This window comes from Anabrus simplex, chromosome 1, assembly GCF_040414725.1.
Source record: "Anabrus simplex isolate iqAnaSimp1 chromosome 1, ASM4041472v1, whole genome shotgun sequence".
Lineage (NCBI taxonomy): Eukaryota > Metazoa > Arthropoda > Insecta > Orthoptera > Tettigoniidae > Anabrus > Anabrus simplex.
Window position 1 is genome coordinate 508,820,076 of NC_090265.1, and position 23,765 is coordinate 508,843,840.

General features: G+C 37.7%; 2 protein-coding genes across 2 annotated transcripts in view; both read right to left on the bottom strand.

Moving 5' to 3' along the window:
• LOC136868467 (sialin) overlaps positions 1-2,549 on the bottom strand; it is a 184,891-nt gene extending 182,342 nt beyond the window's left edge. Inside the window, exon 1 of the mRNA XM_067144777.2 lies at positions 2,440-2,549. The gene's annotated coding sequence lies outside the window, so the exon portion shown is untranslated. The remainder of the gene's footprint in view (positions 1-2,439) is intronic.
• Positions 2,550-11,987: 9,438 nt separating this feature from the next.
• Wdr62 (WD repeat domain 62) overlaps positions 11,988-23,765 on the bottom strand; it is a 459,879-nt gene continuing 448,101 nt past the window's right edge. Inside the window, exon 26 of the mRNA XM_067135382.2 lies at positions 11,988-22,755. Within this exon, the coding sequence (XP_066991483.1) occupies positions 22,358-22,755 (398 nt within the window). The 3' untranslated portion in view covers positions 11,988-22,357. The remainder of the gene's footprint in view (positions 22,756-23,765) is intronic.

Here is a 23,765-nt window from a genome sequence, read left to right on the forward strand (position 1 = left end):
AGTTTAATGCTGGCTTACATTTTTTTTCTTCTTTTCTTTCCTGAGCTGACTTCCTTCCTGAAAACCATCTCTTCTCCCTGCCTACTTGTCTGGATATTCTTCGCCAAGTCATCGTGGTCTCCAATTCTGCCTCATTCAGCTAAACATACTGTCACTGCCTCAGCTCTGCCGTGGTCACTCCCCATCGGCATAGCTGATGCATCAGGATGAATATCCATCTCGCGTAGCTGGTTAACAGTCCACTGCCTACTCCACTAATCACTTCCTACCACAAGTCTGTTTCTGCAGATATATGCTTTTAATCCTGACTGGCGTACTTTTGGTAAATGAAAATAAAATGAAGCATTTTCATATTTTCCATTTCTTCTTGATCGTGTTCTTTCTTAATCCATATTTTTTACCCTTTCAAGTTTCTCGTACTCCCAAAAAACTTTCGGGCCTTGAAGCTCAATACCATACATACTTTAATTGATCTTCTTCCCATTTTGTCCTGTTATTATTATCATCATCGTATGGCATTTACAAGCATAATGTGTAAAAATATACAATGAACATATAAATAAAAATACAGAAGTAATTAAACTACAATATCCAGCTTCGACAACCAGTCCACTGCACTTGGTGTCAATTGATGCAGAGCCCGTAAACCATCCTTAAATCCTGACAGTGGATAGCTCTCAACAACATGAAGCAATGTCTGCTTCTCAACACCACACTCACACCCAGCACTTTCACAATATCCCCACTTTTTCATCATATATCGGCACCTGCCGTGGCCTGTTCTGAAACGGTTAAATTTTGACCACTCATGTCGAGGAAGATCGAGACCTTGCACTTTCTTCATTGGGTCTTTAATCAGAAAGGCGTTGGTGGGTGGACATTGTTCCCATTGCTGTCTCCATTCTGCTGTTACACTGAATTTTTCATAGGTGTGTAGATCAGTCCAGAGTGGTTTCCAGGATTTTAACATCATCATAGGTGGATCTCGTAAGGCATTGAACAAGAGTGAGTTCCTGTGTGCAAAGGTCTTATTGAGCAACTGTACTTTCGCTGCTTTTCTCCTCAGATCTGGAGGAGCAATGTTTGGTAAAACAGGCAGCCACTGAGTAGGAGTGGACCTAACTGTACCAGTAACAACTCTCATGGTTTCATTGAGCTGTACGTCAATCATGCTCGAATGTACGTTGTTTTCCCACACAAGAGCACAGTACTCACCAGCCGAGTATGCTAGAGAAAGTGAAGCAGGGCGAAGAGTGTTTGCATCTGCACCCCAGTTGCTGCCCGCTAGTTTATGCAGCAGATTTGCTCTTGTACTCAGCTTCTTTGACAGATTCAAGCAATGCACAATCAATGTCACTGTCATTATATCCAAAGTTCAGTTTCTTCCTGATTAAGGAAAGTACTCTCTCCAACATTTCATTAAAATTATCTTCACCTGACTCTACCAGTCCACAGATTATTATATTTCTCCTCCTATCTGCCTTCTCTCATGTCAGTTCCTTTAACTCAATCTTACTTATCCTTTCTACTCAATCCAGAACTTTATTCTTCATTTCATACAGCTCAAGCTTATTCTGCAGCAGGCTCTCCTTGATGTCACCAAGTTCTGTTTCTAGAAAAGTTCTTAATTCCTTGAATTCCTTATTTTGCTCCATTAGCATTTCCTGAGTTTTATCCATTTGACATATTTCTTTCATAACCTCCTTAAGCTTCTCCACATCTTCCCAAAACAGTGCAGGGTCCGGGTTTAACTCAATGACACTAATCACCAACAGCACCATCACCACCACTCATTTTAATACCATTTTCACAAAAGTTATACTTATTTTTGACAGTGTGCATGAATTTCACTTTCAACCTGCACTGCCACCTGCCTATAGCGCACCAATATTGCTCAATTAATACCCCATGTTTGGTTAGATCACTCATTTACATACTTCCTATTCGTATCATTCACTCAGCGTACTGTGCCCTTTCACGTCGTTGGCTGAATTACAACTGGTATAAATTAAATATAAGTAACACGCTAGTATAAATTACACATAAGTAACATGTAAGTATAAATGAGAACAATACAGCAGAGTTGGCACACACAATACTGTTTACAGAGAGTCCCACAAGGGTTGCTGTCATTCCTGCATTTTGCATGCTGTAAACAAGAGCATGGTCGCCATCACGCCGTTCCTGTATACCCATAGAAAACCCATAAATGTCAATGAATGATTAATCAGATAGAAAAACAGACAGTAACAATCAAACTTATCCATTACAATAAGTACAGTATTTAAAATGTTCTCTTTCAGCCTGTAGACAAGCATTGTAGCAAGTGATGATATTCCTGTTTATTATTTGTAATTCAACCAAATGATTCTTCAAAATTTTGGTGTGAATTGCATTTTAAAATCTACAGCACACAAAAATACTCAGTTCAACACTTACTTCAGAAGCCATGAAGCGCACTAAACAAACCAATTACTGATGTACAAGAAGCAATCGCGCTGTATGCTGTGTGGAAGCCTATTGCACACTACTGTAGCTGAGACCATGACATCACTGGGCATGATATATGGACCAGGCAACTATTGCATCATCCATGCAGCCAGAGACATGGCAGAGGGAATAAGCAACAACTCAAGTGAGACTAGCACTGTACATCTATTTAAGTGAAACACACACAAAAAAGTCTTGTCATCAGAAAGCTAAATCAACGTTTGTAAAACCTGAATGAATTATTATGAATTCAAAAATGTTTTATTATTATCAGTTGCAACCTCAGTCTCCAAGTAGCGGTGGTATGCATCGAGATGTAGTGCATCCTACTTCTATGCAGCACGGAGATTCCCCGTTTCCTTCAGTATAAGTCCAGTTCTAGACAGTAAACCACTGTTGTCAAACCTGTCTCACCTAAGTTAATATTAAGTTGAGGAAACAAGTAGCTAATCAAAGTTGTATGAGACTTACCCCTCCATCACGCATGTTTATTCCGATTTTCTTCTCTTTTCAGACCTATTTGTTCAGCACGAACCTTATTGACAAACAGCTCGTCAATGATTTTGACTCAAGTCTTTTTTGTTTTGCAAGGTCCTTTATATCTAATAATTCAATCATACCATCTCAAGTCAACTCGTTGTGTGTATATTTGTTTAAACACAGCAGTGTTGCATTTGACCATTCTCACTAATACTTGTCACTCAGAAAAGCAGACTTTTACCAACTAAGCACACAAGATGGTTATTTTAATTTTCAACACCAATGTAACAGCTCAGGACCAATTTTAATATTTTAATTAAACATGTACAGGTCCTATTTATTAGGACTTCATTTTAGATTAATACCAATAGCAATGTCACACACAACAAAATTCAACTAGTGGACTTTAGATTTGCTAATTATAGTATTATAGACCGAGAGATTTTTTACCTCTTTCATAAAATAGTTTTAATATGTACATCATATATTAAAGTGTTAATTTGATTGTATTTGCACTATACATTGTCAATTTTAGTCCCTGGCTGAAGATGACCCATAAGGGGGGTCAAAACTGGTCCCATTGTATAAGTAATTTGACATCAACCATGTGACCCTGCCGCGGTGGGGAGGCTTGCGTCCCAATGATGCAGATAGCCAAGCCGCAGGTGCAACCATATTGGATGGATATCTGTTTAGAGACCAGACTAACAAATGGTTCATCGAAAGGGGGGTAGCAGCCTTTCGGTAGTTGCAGGGGCGGCAGTCTAGATGATTGACTGATACGGCCTTGTAATCATACTCAACATGGCTTAGCTGTGTTGATACTGCTACACGGCTGAAAGCAACGGGAAACTACAGCCGTAACTACCTCCCGAGGACATGCAGCTCTCCCTGTATGAATGATGTACTGATGATGGCTTCCTCCTGGGTAAAATATTCCGGAGGTAAACTAGTCCCCCATTCAGATCTCCGGGTGGGGACTACACGAGAGGGGGCGATCATCAGGAAGATGGATACTGACATTCTGCGAGTCGGAGCATGGAATGTTAGAAGTTTGAATTGTTGTGGTAGGTTAGAGAATCTGAAAAGGGAGATGGATAGGCTAAAGTTAGATGTAGTTGGTATAAGTGAAGTACGTTGGCAGGAAGAACAAGATTTTTGGTCAGGCGACTACCGAATTATCAACACAAAATCAAACAGAGGAAATGCAGGAGTTGGTTTAATAATGAATAAGAAAATAGGGCAGCGGGTAAGCTACTACGACCAGCATAGTGAAAGAATTATTGTTGTCAAGATAGACACCAAACCAATGCCCACCACAATAGTGCAAGTCTATATGCCTAATAGTTCAGCAGATGATGAAGAAATTGAAAGAATATATGAGGAGATAGAAGATTTAATACAATATGTAAAAGGTGACGAGAATCTAATTGTGATGGGAGACTGGAATGCAGTGGTAAGCCAAGGAAGAGAAGGTAGTACAGTAGGAGAATTTGGATTGGGAAAAAGGAACGAAAGAGGAAGTCGGCTGGCTGAATTCTGCACTGATCATAATTTAGTCCTTGCCAATACTTGGTTCAAACACCACAAACGACGGCTGTATACGTGGACGAGACCTGGAGACACTGGAAGGTATCAAATAGACTTCATTATGATTAGGCAGAGATTCAGAAACCAGGTGTTGGATTGCAAAACTTTCCCAGGAGCAGACGTGGACTCTGACCACAACTTGTTGGTCATGAAATGCCATCTGAAGTTGAAGAAATTGAAGAAATTGAAGAAAGGAAAGAATACAAAAAGATGGAATCTAGACAAGTTGAAAGAAAAGAGTGTGAGGGATTGTTTCAAAGAACATGTAGCACAAGGACTAAATGAAAAGGCTGAAGGAAACACTATAGAGGAAGAGTGGAGAGTCATGAAAAATGAAGTCAGTAGGGCTGCTGAAGAAATGTTAGGAAGGAAGAAAAGAGCAACTAAGAATCAGTGGATAACTCAGGAGATACTAGACCTGATTGATGAATGATGAAAATACAAGAATGCTAGAAATGAAGAGGGCAGAAAAGAATACAGGCGATTAAAGAATCAAGTGGATAGAAAGTGCAAGGTAGCTAAGGAAGAACGGCTGAAGAAGTGCAAGGATATCGAAGGTTGTATGGTCCTGGAAAAGGTAGATGCTGCATACAGGAAAATCAAGGAAACCTTTGGAGAAAGGAAATCTAGTTGTATGAATATTAAGAGCTCAGATGGAAAGCCACTTCTAGGGAAAGAAGACAAAGCAGAAAGATGGCAGGAGCATATCCAACAGTTGTATCAAGGTAAAGTTGTAGATAATTTGGTTCTGGAACATGTCCCATCCGATTTTTGGCAGAATGTTGTTATACCTATTCCCAAGAAAGCCGGTGCTGACAGGTGTGAAAACTACCGCACCATTAGTTTAGTATCTCATGCCTGCAAAATTTTAACACGTATTATTTACAGAAGAATGGAAAAACAAGTTGAAGCTGAGTTGGGAGAAGATCAATTTGGCTTCAGAAGAAATGTAGGAACACGTGAAGCAATCCTGACTTTACGTCTGATCTTAGAGGATCGAATCAAGAAGGACAAGCCCACGTACATCGCATTCATAGATCTAGAAAAGGCATTCGATAATGTTGATTGGACCAAGCTATTTATGATTCTGAAGATGATAGGGATCAGATACCGAGAACGAAGAATTATCTACAATCTGTATAAAAATCAGTCTGCAGTGATAAGAATCGAGGGCTTTGAAAAAGAAGCAGCAATCCAGAAAGGAGTGAGGCAAGGCTGCAGTTTGTCCACTCTCCTTTTCAATGTTTACATAGAACAGGCAGTAAAGGAAATCAAAGAGAAATTTGGAAAGGGAATCACAGTCCAAGGAGAGGAAATCAAAACCTTGAGATTTGCCGATGATGTTGTTTTATCTGAGACTGCAGAAGATCTCGAGAAGCTGCTGAATGGTATGGACGAAGTCTTGGGTAAGGAGTATAAGATGAAAATAAATAAGTCCAAAACAAAAGTAATGGAGTGCAGTCGAACGAAGGCAGGTGATGTAGGAAATATTAGATTAGGAAATGAAGTCTTAAAGGAAGTAGATGAATATTGTTACTTGGGTAGTAAAATAACTAACGATGGCAGAAGTAAGGAGGACATAAAATGCAGACTAGCACAAGCAAGGAAGAGCTTTCTTAAGAAAAGAAATTTGCTCACTTCAAACATTGATATAGGAATTAGAAAGATGTTTGAAGACCTTCGTGTGGAGCGTAGCATTGTATGGAAGTGAAACATGGACGATAACTAGCTCAGAAAGAAAGAGAATAGAAGCTTTTGAAATGTGGTGTTACAGAAGAATGCTGAAGGTGAGATGGACAGATCGAATCACAAATGAAGAGATACTGAATCGAATTGGTGAGAGAAGATCGATTTGGCTAAATTTGACAAGAAGAAGAGAGAGAATGATAGGACACATCTTAAGACACCCAGGACTTGTTCAGTTGGTTTTTGAAGGAAGTGTAGGTGGTAAGAACGGTAGGAGTAGACCAAGGTATGAATATGACAAGCAGATTAGAATAGATATAGGATGCAATAGTTACGTAGAAATGAAAATGTTAGCATGGGATAGGGTGGCATGGAGTGCTGCATCAAACCAGTCTATGGACTGATGACTCAAACAACTACATTAAAGGGTATTGAATAGGTGGACCTTCATTTTAAATGCTTATTAAAGTGGTCTTTCAGAGGCGAGATGTGCTTCTATGAGTCTCCTTCTCACTGTCCTCAAATGGATATTGACCCCCAATGCCTGTTCAAATCAATTTCAAACTTCTACAGTTGCTGTGTGACGATCACACAGAACCTGCTGCCGTAGAAATTGATCTTTTCTGGTAGATGTTACCCTACTGCAGTAACATAGTGCAAGACAGCACAGCTCACACTGGTAGCGTCTCCTTACAAGAAGCTTTCCTGCTTGATTTCTTACTTCTTGTGCAGCAAATATTGCATATCCAAACCATACTTCTTGTGTGTCCTTTGATTAGCAAACCACTTTCTTCCAACAACCTCAAAAAACTGCAGATGATAAATTACCAGTTGCATGGTTTGCCAGGATAAACTTCACAGTTCAACATGGTTTGCCATCATAAACTTCATAATTCAAAACAACCACTGGCTGCTCCAGCAGCTACGTATAGTTTCAAGCCATATTTGTGGGACATATTATGCATGTAAACTCAGAAACTCACAAGGCCACGAAATAGACAGATTTATAGTCAGGGGGGAGGATTCCGCAGAACCTTTATGTTTTCTTATATGTATAAATGATATGAGTAAAATATTGCAATCACAGGCAAGGCTATTTGCAAATGCTCAGTATTTTGTTATACCGTACTTTTAGTATTTTCAAGAACATAACTTCAAATAAATCAGCATCTAAATTCTAATCTTTCAAATCATCATGGTTCATGGTGTGGGGTACTGTAGTCATGTCCTAGTTCATGAACCATGCGCAACGGCTGAGTGGCCTAGTAAGTGGTCCTGAGAGTTGGGATACCAGTTGCTATGGAATGGGAGTGGGCATCTCGGACATATTCTAAGTCTTGGCCCTCCTTGTGCTCAGGCGGCTAGATCTGTACAATCCACCAGTGGTCCCTAACCCGTTAGAGGAGAGAGCCTCACTTGGGCTATATGTAAGTAGGTTAGCATCCTGCTTCATGAATTTACCAAGCTCAGAACATTTTAAGCAAGTCTCGGACCTATGGGAGTAATAGAGTCCCACTCTCATTTGACAGGTGAGGGACTCCTTGGAAACAACTTGGCGAACAAAATGGAATTCGATGGGGAGCTATCAATATTAATGGGGCTTATGGAAGAAAGAAAGTAGAACTGGCTGAGTCAGCAAAGAGGATGCATCTGGATGTACTAGGAGTAAATGATATTCGGGTAAGGGGAGACAAAGAGGAAGAGATAGGAGATCTTAAAGTGTACTTGACAGGTGTTAAAAAGGGAAGGGCAGAGTATGGGATAGGACTGTTTATCACGAATACCATCGCACGCGACATAGTTTCTGTTAGGTATGTAAATGAGCGAATGATTTGGCAGTTGGAGGAATTAGGACGAGAATTGTCTGTATATTCCCCATGTGAGGGTGCAGACGAGGATGAAGTGGACAAGTTTCATGAAGCATTGAGAGACATTGTAGTCAGGATCAACAGCAAGGATAGGATAGTGCTAATGGGCGATTTCAATGCGAGAACTGAAAAATACGAAAGGGTGATTGGTAAATGTGGGGAAGGTATGGAAGGTAATGGGAATGGGAAGCATTTGCTGGACTTCTGTGCTAGTATGGGTTTAGCAGTTAAGAATACATTCTTCAAGCATAAGGCTATTCACCGCTACACATGGGAGGCTAGGGGTACCAGATCCATAATAGACTATATCTTAACCAACTTCGAATTCAGGAAGTCGGTTAGGAATGTATGGGTTTTTCGGTTATTTTTCGATGATACAGACCACTATCTGATCTGTAGTGAACTAAATATCTCTAGGCCTAGGATAGAGAAAATGAAATTTGCCTGCAAACAAATAAGGGTAGAAAATCTCCAGGACGAAGAAATTAGACAGAAATACATGGATATGATTAGTGAGAAGTTTCGAACAGTGGACAGTAAGTAGGTTGAGGATATAGAAAGAGAATGGGTGGCATACAGGGATGCTGTAGTAGAAACAGCAAGGGAATGCCTAGGAATGACTGTGTGTAAAGTTGGGAAAAAGCTAACATCTTGGTGGAATGATGAAGTGAAAACAGCTCGTAAACATAAAAGGAAGGCTTATCAGAAATGGCTACAAACAAGGGCCGAGGCAGACAGGGAATTGTACGTAGATGAGAGAAACAGAGCGAAACAAATAGTTGTTAAATCCAGAACGAAGTCTTGGGAAAATTTTGGTAATAACCTGGAAAGGCTAGGTCATGCAGCAGGGAAACCTTTCTGGACAGTAATAAAGAATCTTAGGAAGGGAGGAAAAAAGGAAATGAACAGTGGTTTGAGTAATTCAGGTGAACTCATAATAGATACCAGGGAATCACTGGACAGGTAGACGTAATATTTTGAAAATCTTCTCAACGTAAAAGGAAATCTTCCTGGTGGTGTCGCGAACAACCAAGCTCATGGTGAAATTACGCTTGAGGAAGTAGAGAGACTGGTAAATAAACTCCATTGTCATAAAGCAACAGGAATAGATGAAATTAGACCTGAAATGGTGAAGTACAGTGGGAAGGCAGGGATGAAATGGCTTCATTGAGTAGTAAGATTAGCATGGAGTGTTGGTAAGATACCTTCAGATTGGACAAAAGCAGTAATTGCACCTATCTATAAGCAAGGGAACAAGAAGGATTGCAACAACTATCGAGGTATTTCATTGATTAGTATACCAGGCAAAGTATTCACTGGCATCCTGGAAGGGAGGGTGCGATCAGTGGTTAAGAGGAAGTTGGATGAAAACCAGTGTGGTTTCAGACCACAGAGCAGCTGTCAGGATCAGATTTTCAGTATGCGCCAGATAATTGAAAAATGTTACGAGAGGAACAGACAGTTGTGTTTCTATTTCGTAGATCTAGAGAAAGCACATGGCAGAGTACCGAGTGAAAGGATGTTCGCCATACTGGGGGACGATGGAATTAAGGGTAGATTATTAAAATCAGCATTTATGTTGACAATTGGGCTGCAGTGAGAATTGATGGTAGAATGAGTTCTTGGTTCAGGGTCCTTACAGGGGTTAGACAAGGCTGTTCTCTTTCACCTTTGCTGTTCGTAGTTTACATGGATCATCTGCTGAAAGGTATAAAGTGGCAGGGAGGGATTCAGTTAGGTAGAAATGTAGTAAGCAGTCTGGCCTATGCTGACGACTGGGTCTTAATGGCAGATTGTGCCGAAAGCCTACAGTCTAATATCTTGGAACTTGAAGATAGGTGCAATGAGTATGGTATGAAAATTAGCCTCTCAAAGACTAAATTGATGTCAGTAGGTAAGAAATTCAACAGAACTGAATGTCAGATTGGTGATACAAAGCTGGAACAGCTATATAATTTTAACTATTTAGGTTGCGTGCTCTCCCAGAATGGTAATATAGTAAGTGAGACTGAACCAATGTGTAGTAAAGCTAATGCAGTGAGCTCGCAGTTGCAATCAACAGTGTTCTGTAAGAAGGAAGTCCACCTCCCGGATGAAACTATCTTTACATCGGTCTGTTTTCAGACCAACTTTGCTTTACGGGAGCGACAGTTGTGTGGACTCAGGATATCTTATTCATTAGAAGTAACAGACATGATTGTAGCGAGAGGATTGCTGCTACAAACTGGTGGGAACAATGACAGGAGGGTAATCGGACCGAGGAGATAAAGGCTAAGTTAGGAACTCTATGGATGAAGCTGTACGCATAAACCGGCTTCAGTGGTGGGGTCATGAGAGACGAATGGAGGACGATAGGTTACCTAGAAGAATAATAGACTCTGTTATGGAGGGTAAGAGGAGTAGAGGGAGATCAAGACGACTATGGTTAGACTCAGTTTCTAACAACTTAAAGATAAGAGGTATAGAACTAAATGAGGCCACAGCACTAGTTGCAAATAGAGGTTTGTGGCAACGTTTAGTGAATTCACAGAGGTTTGCAGACTGAACGCGGAAAGGCATAACGGTCTATAATGATAATGTATGTATGTATGTATGTATGTATGTATGTATGTATGTATGTATGTATGTATGTATGTATGTCAAATCATCCACATCATCATCATCATCTATATTAGCTGAACAAACCTCAATATTCAAAATAAACTTTCAACATATTAGGTCATGTTCAGTACGTATAGTACATATTGAAGATATGCAAGGTACAGAACAAAAATGGTCAACCAGACACCAGTGGGATCAGGAGGTTGTGGGTTTTGTTTAGAATATTGACCACTATTAAAATTTGTAATATTTGAAGCCATTTCTTTTCACTTTTCACTCAGTTAATTTATAATTGTTAGATTCTTCAGTCAAAACTAATTTAGGAATAACTTTAGAAACTACCTGAAATATAAGAACATATAACAGAATTATACCTGGAAAAGAAACTACTATTTATTCATAAATTAATTTTGATAGACTGAAGAACCTAACAGTCATAAAAAATTAAAAGAGATGACAACTGTTGTTTAAAGGACTAAGCAACAAATTCATCAATCGCTGAGTTTTCTATTAAAATGGACTCAATTAAGAAGTCACACTAGCAGGCTAAAATAAGATGAGACGAGACTAGACGAATATTAAAAGTGGTAGTAGGCCCATCGAATGTAAGATTCCTATGTTAATTTAAAGTCCATAAGCTTAAAAAGAATTAATAATTTTAAGTAAGGAAGTGCCCTCTAAACGTTACAGGATTGCCTGTGTTCAATGTAGGACATGTTCTCTAAGAGGTACTCGGCATAATCCCTCCACCGCTCATAACCCCTCTTCCATCATCAGGATGGCTCAGCCAGGTTCACAGCTAACAGCGGAGATCTATACATCTTAGTAATACGTTTCAGATAACAGTCATAAGCAGCGTAGGGATCTGTAACACAAATCTGAGTTAACTCAGAATTATGAGTGGAGGGACCAAGCGAGTTGGCCATGCCATTAGGGGCGAGCAGCTGTGAGCTTGCATTTGGGGGATGGTGGGTTCGAGCTCCACTTCAGCAGCCCTTAATATGCTTTTCCCTGGTTTCCCATTTTTACACCAGGCAAATGCTGGGGCTGTACCTTAATTAAGGCCACAGCCTCTTCCTTCCCATTCCCAACACTTTTCTATCCCATTGTCATTCTAAGACCTATCTGCATAGGTGAGACGAAAACCAAATTGTAACAACAACAAAAAAAGAAAAGGAGTGGAAGGATTAGAGCTGGTAAGTTTCTTTGGAATATGGGCAACATTACAGGGTCTGGGAAATATAACAGACTGAGAAACATAAACTACCGAGATATGATGCATCTCTCGTCAGTCATTTGTTCTCTTTATTGAACTACAAGAAACAGAAATACAATTCTCTTTCACTCATTTATTACATTTATAGTATTATCCTGGTTACTTCCACACACATACACACAAGTTTCATACAATTCATCAACCGTCACTGGTCACAAAGATTACGGAAGTAGTCTTCATTTCATTAGCACTAGTAAGAGACTGCACATTTCAACTGAGACAAAAAGTTTATTCATGCTCAATATAAACAAGATATTCCTTGACAACTGCTCCTCGCCAAACAAACCTTAAAAAATAAAAACGGTAGTAACATGAAAAGCAACGCAGTATACTATCAAAAATGATACACAAACAGCTTCTACCAATCTACAATGATAAAGATGGAAGAAAATATGATCATGATTAAAACTGCATTAGTTATAAAAACTCATCAGTATCAACAAGATTTGCCACCATGCCTTATTTAGAATCTAGGGATCAGGCACTGTCTAATGAATATTCACAAGCGAAACTAATATCTAAGGAGGCCCAAAAACCTTATTTCAGATATTGGCAGACAACTAATCTCTGTCACAGAAGACCACATCCACCGAATTCCTGTGACAGCACATCAGAATTGTAATTCAATGAGAGAATGAGGCTAGTGCAATGAGTAACTTCCCTGACACTGCACCGCTGGACAATTTTTTTAAATATCCAGATTCTTAAACTTATTCAGCAACTGTATTTGTGGAATTATAACTAATTCAGTGTACATACGATGCCACAAGCATTAATTCAATATTTGCTGCATTAAATATAATATCAAACATTGGTTTCAATATGGTATATAAATTGAGATTATTGACAAGCTATTCATGATTCTCATATGTTCAGTAACACTCCTCCCATCCCAGCAATCTGATAGACAACAAATTATGAATTTCATCCCTTGTAATAAACAGGAGACCACCTCCTTTGCCGAAGGCAGCAAACATGTATGTATATGTATACTTGCACTTTAAGTATGGACTGTTATACTTTTCAGTGTTCTGAGCATGAATTAAGAACCTTCCTAATCTTTTATTTACAAATGCATTATGGCTTCTTACTTCAACACCTCTGATGTCAAATATATTCAACAGAGGGAGTAACTAATGTCTTCTAGGTTCCTCTGTGCTTCTGTAACCCCCATACAAACTTACAGTAATTTAATTAAGCAGCAAATGTATTTTTATATAAAAGAAAGTTTATAAAAAAGTAGAGAAACAGAGTCCTTTTATAACAAACTAGTAATTTCATGGTATATTTTCATGCTTATTGGGTAAGTCTGTATATTATGAAGCTTTCCTTGCTGACATTAAAATACTATAGTACATATCGTCATTGCTGGGACAAAACCTCCTATGTGGTAATATTTTTGGAGATATACTGACCTGCAGCACATACATTATGATGATGATGCTTCTTGTTTAAAGTGCCTAACATCTAGGTCATGAAGAGCGACAATGCCTTGATAATATTCACACAATATTGCACCTTGGAAGACAGAACCTTACCGGCCAAAGTTCTAAGCTTAAGTATTTCACATAGAAGGTTTTGCCCCGGCAGTGACGATATAAAGATTATTTGCTCATAAACGGTAGTCAAAATTAAAACATACTCTATAAGCAACTGCTTTATAAACATATACAGAATGTACTTTCTCAGAAAAGTGAGGAATAGATTCACATGGAAGACATACGAGGTAATAATAAATACTAAACCCGAAGAGATAATTATTCAACAAATGATTATTTGGAATGGACTGCTCTGTGTTCAGCAGGTGGAATTAATGACTTCTGCAAGTATAAAGATTTCACCATGATCTGGTTAAGTAAGATTGTAGTTTTGCACGACTGTCGATATTGTGATTGTAGCCATGGGACTTCCAGTTTTACATTAAATCTGAATTAGAGGGACGTGACTTTTCAAAATTCCCAGGTGCATGACTAAGCCACTAAGCTCTCATGCCTGCTCAATCTGGTTGATTTCCTTAGTGTTTGGTTATACCGTAACAATGTAAATGCTTTTCCCTCCATAGAATAATTATGAAAATACCCTCAAATAAGAAGGAAACCACACTAGAACTACCAGCACTTGAAGCAGTTGGACTGCAAATATTCTGAGCACAATGTACCTTGGGTCATCCATACTGTTTCAATAACACATCACCTCCCTTTTGCACGCACAAGAAATATACACTGTGTAAGCAGGTTGCAAACAACATGTACATACACAATACTACACAAGCAAGATTTCTTACGCACTTGGCTCCCAAGGCCTCACTTGATAGGTTTCTGTCAACTTCGTATGCAGAGTTACCAACGTCAAAATGTAGAATGCACTCTGACCGCCTTGACATCTCATGGTTTTATTACAAAACTTTCAGTCTTGTCATGCTTACTATGCTAGAGCATAGTGTTCTTGTAATGATAGCTTGTCTTCAGTAGTTCTTTTGAAGTGATTAAGTGAATCAGATAACCACTGTGGTTAATGCAACACCAAATACATCATAAGTACCTCAAACATCTCCTTGGAAAGGTACTCAAGCAACTGTAAACAGCGAAAGCAGAAAAATGAATGGTAGTATGAGATTGTCACTTTGGTAAATCATAAAACATAATACCCAAAATGGCATCATGTAGTAGAAGTTTTCTCATAATAAATTAGCTCTTTATATGATTGTCTGATATCTTGTTTTGTTATTCAACATTAAATATATTCTTCATCATCTTCATTCTTTTTCTACCACTTTGTCCCACACCTGTGAGATCAAGGGTGTGAACTGTGTCGCCCATATAAATTTGGCTTTGTTTTATGGCCGATGCCCTTCCTGACGCCAACCCTATGGATGTAATCACTATTGCGTGTTTCTGTAGTGGCTGGTAGTGTGGTGTGTTATCTAAATATGAAGAGGGAAGTGTTGGGACAAACACAAATACCCAGTCTCCAAGCCAGAAGAATTAATCAGACATGATTAAAATCATCGACCCGACCAGGAACCTCTGAACCATAGGCCTCAACGCTGACCATTTAGCCAATGAGTCAGACATTAAATATATAGACTGTAGCATGTAAATTAACATTACCTATGTACATATTTGCCATGATACTGCATACGCTTCTCATGACCGTGAAGTGTACGTGAGACTAACATACATATCTGCAAACACTGCACTTCCTTACCTTTATTTCTATTTCTTTCTCACTTTATATTTATAAACTAAACATTCATGTATTGTTCAGAATGGGCTCGATTTACTTCTTCTCTTCAGTTAATTTGCTCTTTCTGGCTGGCAGTACTGCAGAAATTAATGCCAACTCTTTCCGCTATCTGCATTTCCCAGTAAAGCCAGAACCCAAAAAAAGGCTTGCATGCAAATAGTAACTACTACTGTGGTGTGTAGAAGAGATATAGCCTGCAGTAAAGTTATACACTCACAGTGAATATCTATGGTACAACTCTAAATCTGACTCATCATTGTTTCATCACGCAATGTCCATGGATATAAATGCCCAGCATATAACCTTAATAAAGTTCATATAATGCTGTGCATTATAGTTTTTATGTGTCTGAATCAATGTCATTCCTACTCTACTGTTGCATTCTATCTTATTTAGATGCTTCTGTAACATTACAGAACACCCCAGTAAAGAAACCCCACAAATTGGCTAGTTTACTGTATCCTTACTGATAGATCCTGTGTGCGTACTGATCACATCCTGGCCTCAGCGAGATTCAGTATTTATTAATACCGCCAATTCACTTACCAAGGTTTTATTATTTACTGTTTAATAGGGTATTTAGGAATATCCCTGGAGGAAAGCTCACACGCCTCAGCGAGATTCAACATTTATATTTTTATTATTGTTGTGTTTAAAAGAGGGTGTTTAGTAGGGAAGGGAAATGAGAAAGCATGTCTAAATAAGCTCGAGGATATCTCAATGTCTTCAGAGGATCTTGCAAGCTTCTCAAGAAGGCTAAGCACACTTCTTACATCAGGCAGTACACCAAGAGTGGTAATACACCATGATAACTCAGTCAACCAGATGAGTCAGAAGGCAATTTGTTCTTCCATTCACAGTGAATAGTACAGACTAAGGAAGTTAGGAGATGAGATTTACCCCAGCCAACCAACGAAGCAGATAGCAGAATCTGTCATTTCACTTGAGCCTGAACTGGATGGGAAAATCTACACTCTTCTTCTTTCTCTACTGCTTTTCCCCACACCTGTGGGGTCTCAGGTGCGAACTGTGTCGCACATGTGGATTTGGCCATGTTTTACGGCCGGATGCCCGTCCTGACGCCAAAACTATATGCAGGGATGTAATCACTATTGCACATTTCTGTGATGGTTGGTAGTGTAGTGTGTTGTCTGAATATGAAGAGGAAAGTGTTGGGACACACACATAAACACCCAGTCCCTGGGCCAGAAGAATTAATCATAGGTGATTAAAATCCCTGACCTGGCCAGGAATCGAACCCGGGACCCTCTGAACTGAACGCCTCAACGCTGACCATTCGTCAATGGGTAAAAAAATCTACACCCTTCTGTTCATAATAAATATTTTTAATACAGATTAATGGCTTTAAAGAGAAAGCCATGGGCCCTGAAGTATTTCACAAATGTCCCAATAAATAATGTGCATTAAAATATTTGTTCCTAGTGTATTAACTTCAAAAACAAAAATACATCAAGCATGATTTGCCACATGGAGACCCACAATATTTCAAGGCAATCAGGCAATCAGTTAGTAGCTTTTTTACTTTACAGGCTATTCTGCTATTCATTTTTTTTTTCAGTTAAATACTGCAAAGAATATTTTGTTTGGTTCTGAAGAATTCTACTCTGTTTCTCTCCTACTTCATTTCTTTTTGTTGCAAATAAGTAGTTATGTAGTCATATTAATGAAGATCAAATATACAGTACTCTGAACGCAAAGGACTTTAGAAAGGTATTCCATGTGGAAAGGCAAATGAGCTAAAAACAACTTTCGAACAACTCAAGTCCCATGCTTCAAAAGAGAAGTTCTTACAACACGTTGTGATTTACACATGAGCGCAGTGAGTGCTTCCCCTATTCACTTTGAATCAAAAGGGGTTATGAGATTCTTGAAATTTTGGTTGCTGGTCTCAAGACTCTTGAATGAGAAGAATTCCAATCCCTAGCATTTAGAAATAGGTACTCTGGAGTAAAGCCAATGACCATTATGATTATCCGATATGCCATCATTGGAGTGGCTATCTATGAGTTTGGAATAGAAGGGGACCTAACGTACAGCAAAAATTTCTTTGAACTGAAGCAAGATCCCCACAAACAATATGTTTTGATTACCACTCATGTAGGACAAGAAAAAAATATTGTTTCAAAAAACAGATGTGTCTACCAATTTTGGTGACCTAAATTTTGAGATATAAATAATTATTTAAACACCCCCACAGGAGCTTGTTAACCACTACGAGGCCAGGTTACAATCCTTGCATCAAGCTCTATTCTGTTTCATGGCTAACAAAAAATTAGAAGAAACCACATCATATTTTTCTTGGCTGGGTGCTTCCCAGCATCCTATCCTCTGGAAGTCACACAAAACAATTCCATAGCCAAGTTTCACTAAACTGCCTGTACTCTACACCTGTGTGATCAGTTTCAAAAGAGTTTCATTTATTCATGCAAGACTGAAGGAAAGATCAAATACATGATCAGAATATAACAATGTAGACATTTAGGAAGACTTACCAGATACATTATTATATAACAATGTTTGAATTACAGTTCAAAGGTATTTTCATATTAAAAGCCTCATTAAAGGCAGTTTAATTACTGTTTTAAGGAGCAAAAACAACAAAATTATCAGCCCCAAATCCTATTAAAGTAGGAAGACACTTTCAAAGAATGAAGATTGCAAAAGGAGGCAACAGAACACACTGTAGCCTCAAAAAACATATCCATAACATTTTGGCATTTCTTTATAAGATACAATAAAAAATTAATAAATTAAGTCTCAAAAATTAGGTTGCACCATTCAGAAAGGAGAGAAGTTCAAATATGAAACATTCGAATTAGCCTACATCCTATTTAGGTCAACGGACTCTTTGAAGTGCTAAAACTTGGCTAGTTTGGACAGTCCCTATCCATATAGGGAAATTTCAATCTATCGATGAAACATTATTTATAGTAAAATTGACGTTCATTTTGATAGAACTAGGATTTGACCATGTCTACCATGAACATACATCAATCTTCCAAAATGCTGCAGATGAACTGAACATTTGATACTACTACAAGGTATCATTACCACACTATTCTCCCTTAAAAGTAAATTATTTCACAGTTGTGTGGTCACTACAGTTTTCCCCCTGTTTTGCATAGTTGTGTGTGTACCATTCCAATACCAAGAGCTCATCTACAATTCAACCTCTCATTCCCACAACAGCAAACCATGCTATTCATTATAAATTCAGTAAAACGTCTGCTACAGAACTTGAAACTTCAGTATGTAATAGATTGTTTTAACATCTTGCATAATATCAGGGAATTAAAGCTCTACCTCACCCTATATAAATTATGTCTGTACTTAAGTGATAAATTTTCCAACATTAGTGTTGCTATATGCTGCAAGTTTTCCACATCAGAGTGATCCCATCCAACTATTCAATAATAACAATCTAAGAAAGGATAAATATCCTGGATTTGAGCTCAAATTTAAGCATGTACCTATAAAATATATTATTCTTATTATTATTTTAGATCATACATTATAATTTGCGATCTATTCAAAATAATGTTGATCTTTTTCTTTTCCCTCTTTCTAGTGTAGTCTAAGATTGCATGGTCATTTGTACACATATAACCAAAAGATAAAACTTCATTCATTACTTTATTGTAAACAGGAGAAAAATTGCTATAGCAATTATGGAAAGTTTCATAAAAGCAAAATAAAATTAGAGGGGCTCATAAGATTCAAAAGGACCAACAATATGAATCTTATTCTATACCTTATCTCTAAACATAATTTTTAAATCACAAAATGCTGCAAAATTTACACATTTTGTCACAAATTCTATCAGTAGAGCATGTTACTACCTTTCTTTACAACACGTTTGTAAAATATATTTACCCTTAAAATAACCTTAGAAAAATCCACCAATTTATCATTTTGATAATGATTACATATATATTTATAACTTTGTAAATTGCAATGAAGTAATTTTGAGGTTTTATTGGTTAAATAAATATTTTTAAATATGCTGTGACAACAGCATAACTCTACATTAATGTCTGTTGGTAAACAAAGCTGTCATTAATGAAGATATATGTACTCATTTGTAATAATTTGTTTACATCATACACAATGATTTGAAACATAGTATTTTGAGCTGAAATTTATATGCAATTGGGAGACATTTCTAAAAATGGATTTACTTTTTAAGATAAGAACTTAGCACTGCCAATTTAACTACTTTCTTCTAATGTGAAATGAGCATGTAAATGACATAATAAATTCAAATAAAGTTTGATGAAAATTTGTACACACTACTTAATGTAAATCTTTGTACAACACAGCTTGTGTAATATGCAAGAGAATAATATGACTTCTTTTGGTATTAAATATGTTCATACAGAGGCAATTTTCAGCTTGGTACCAAGTGATATTAAGAGAGACTAGTTTAGTGTGTGTACTTACAGTATGAGGCAAAGGTTAAATGCCATTTAAAATAAACAAGCTTTCAGAATTACTCTGAGCAATGAATTACACAGACTACCAATGATGCTACACTAATATTCATACTCTGGTTTCTAATGATAATTAGCAAAAATAATCATCTCCAGTTAACAAACGGTGACAATGCTAAATTTAGCTACACAATGAAATCACATTCTTTCAAAAGATTCTTAAAAACAAACATATTCGAATTATGGACAATGTAATAAAGTAGCAGCCAAGTAAATAAGCCATTAATGTATAACTTAATTAACCAGGAAACCAAACAACTATGTGTGAAATGTTTGCAGCATTTGGTGGGATAGAAATCATGACATGACAGTAAACTACCCTATTTACTCATGTAATTTTCCCACACTTAATTATGAAATGAAAATTTGGAGAAAAACAGAAATTTGCACAATTATGTAAAAAAAAAAATCTTTCAACAGTAAGTTTTCCATTTATTCTTGCAAACTGAATGGTCATAAAATCATCCATTGTTTTAAGAGCCTGTCATATCAGCTTGCAGGCGATGAATGAGAAGTGCAAGTGGCAACACTGCAGTAACATGACCCCTAGGCAAGGTAGGCATAGTGATGGTCTATGCAGGCATGGCATTGCTATTACGCTTGTAGTAACAAGGTAGGAGACGTGCACTTGTTCTATAATATACTAACATATACCAGTCTCTATGCAAATTATTTTTAGGTAATTAAGTGAATCTTAGCCAGTGATGAGTAAGAAAACAGGAGTTACAACACACAGCTTAAATTAAAAGTGATTGCATTTGTAGAAAATTACAGCAAACGTGCTGCAACAAGCAAGTTTTCTGTAGAGCCATTACATGTGCTCTGCTGGAGTAAATATAAAGAATAGTTCCAGTGTGCCAAGAAGATAGCTTTATCATTTCAGCGACCTAAATCCGGCCAGTATCCAGAAACTCAAAAAGAACAGTTAAAATATATAACTGGATTAGGAAATGACAGCAATTCACTTTCGCACTGAGGATATTTCTATGCCAGTAATTTCCAAAGGATCATACCAAAAAAGGTGGAATTCTATTTGTATTTTAGATCCAGAATTAAATTCATATAATCTTCCCTGACCCTTTTTGAGGTTAAAAATGCTAAAAAAACAGCAGGAAAATTACAAGAGTAAATATAGCATAAAAGAGAAAGAATATGGCTTTAAGGCAAGGAGCAGACTTTTTTTCCGCTATTTATTTACTGCATGTGCGTGCAACTCTTGGACTCAGTTTGCAAATGAGCATTAACTCTTCCATTGCATTTACCGTGTAATCAATAAAAAGTACTGTAAATATATTTTGTACATCTAAAATACATTAACAATTATTTACAAAGAATTAGGAAATCAACAAACAAGAATTATACAAACAAAAGAAAAGAAGTAACACTTCTCAACAAACATTATTTTAATAAAGAATATGAAATGGAAGAACTATTATGATTACATTTAAAAGTACAATATACATAAAACATTGGAATGATGGCCATGAGATTCTGAATTGTATTTGCTAGTCTCTGCTCCACTCAAAAAGCAATATTAAATTTGCTGAGTATTTATAAGTTAATTTCAACACTCAAATATCATCCTCCTTTGATTTTGACCAGAATTTATGAAATCTATGATGCCAGTGATTAAACTGTGTACCAGGAAGTCATGCACTTCCTCAAAGTATGGAATACATCACTGGACTTTTGATCCTGTTCATTACTTTGACTAGTGTCCCTTATAAAACATTAAGAGTATATCCAGACCTTTTCATATTGGAAGCTCTGTACAAAGGCAAGCAATGGTGTAAAGCATGCATAAGGGAAGAGGCACTTGGCCCAACAAGGGCTTTGGGGTCCTTATACAATCAAACCTCTCTCTGAATAATGTGTGTTGAAGGCTACAGGAAACATGCAATTTGCCTCTTATACTCTACAGGATCCCAAACTATTGTGATGTATTCACATAAAACATGAAATAATGTATGGTGATTACAGATAATCCCATAAAGTTTAGGCCATATGGAAAAATATTAGCTATATAGTATAACAATATCTGAAGATGCTATGGGTTTTCTTTTTTTCTTTTTGTTAACTGAAAATTTTAGCTTGCACTTTTCCTCAAATGAAGTCTGAATTTGGCTGCTGCCCTGATATTTTCATATAATTTTGACAATAATATTTTGTCTCCCCTCTCATACCTACTCATATTTAAATAATATGCTTAAATAATCTGATCAATTATGAAAGGACATAATGTTTGAATCCATTATTCTTTTTTACCACCAATACACGGCACATAATTCTAATACTGAGGTTATTCTGTACAATTTCTCATGAGTTTACTGGACAATAATCCTACTATTGAGCGGAATTAAAGAAATGATCATACATATAACGGCCTGGTAAAACATACAAGGGTTGTTAACCATACAGATATATGGTCCATATTAAATACTTATTTTTTGGCAAAAGAAAGATAAAAGAGCTAACTGCAGTAATAAGTGGTCAACACTCCTCAAAATATAGACTAAAACAAAGTTCGAAGTCCAGGAGACAGCAATTTGGCAAGATATCTATGATAAGGTTGGGTTGCAATTAGAGTGATCAAACTGTAGACTAGCAGTTTAGCTTGGTTTCTGTTGGTCAGGTGTCGACATCCGTTGCTGCACCAGGGTGAGCAGCATGTCCGTATACTGCTGCATCATCACTACCATATTGCCTTGATCACCAGTTCCACCAGCTTGACCACTCGACACAAGACTTTCCAGTTTACTCGCCAGCTGCGGGTCTTGAGCCAAAGCAGATGCTCCCGATGGCACACTCACAGCAGACGTATTTGTCGATGCACCCACGCGTCTCAATGTCCTCTGAGCCTCCGATGCTGCTTCTTCGAGTCCCCGCAACATAGTTTCTCTGTCTATCTGCCCATCACCCTCCAGAGCTAAGCGCTTGTACAGTTGAACAACACTATCAGCTGTCCGGGTCAGCTGCTCCCCTAGAGTGCTACACAGCTGCTGGGATACTGCACAAAAATTAGACCAGTTACATCAAAATTTCAGTGGTAAGAGAACAACTTATTGAGGCTGTTCAATTCAAAGTAAACATGCCAGAGAAATAAAAATTACAGTGAGAGTTGCAGTAAGAAATGTGGACCTGAAAATGAAATACAATAAAACAGTTATCTAATACAATATACTGGGTATTTCAAAATTATAGATACAATCTCCAGAGGTGAGCAGAGTACACTGAAAGAAGCAGGAAAGTCCTAATAAACACACATCTGGAAACAACCTATTTATGAGATATGCCATAATCAAAAGTAAAAACCATTACAACTATGTTCATACTTTATGTTCCAGGAGCCAGAGTCCACACTGGATGTCAACAGCATCTTTCATTTGTAATGGCATCTGAAGCAGTCGCCAATATTCACTTCTTGAACGGATGTGCCAACATTTGAGGAATCATGATAACTACTTCAAATGCCACTACAACATAAAAAACGCTGTTAACATCCAATTTTGAGCCTGTTACCTAGAGCACAGTACAAACAACGTACAGTAACAGTTGCAGATATGATTACATCATTTCTCAGAAATGGTTGGGCAAAATGTTTTCCTTGTTTCATTGCCCTGCAGTCCAGTTCCTTGGCTGAATGGTCAGCATAGCAGCCTTCAGTTCACAGGGCCCTGGTATGATTCATTGTTAATTCCCCTGACTTGGGAACTGAGTGTTCACGCTGTCCTCCACACCCCTGCAACTCACACAACAAACACAACACTATCCTCTACCACAAAGTCATGCAGTTTCCTATAAAAGGCAGATACTGCCCACCCTCATTGAAGGGTTTGCCATCAATACCCACATAAAATTTGTATATATTATTATTATTATTATTATTATTATTATTATTATTATTATTATTATTATTATTAATCACCGAGCGAGCTGGCCATGCGGTTAGGGGCGTGCAGCTGTGAGCTTTCATCTGGTTCGAACCCCACTGTCAGCAGCCCTGAGGATAGTTTTCCA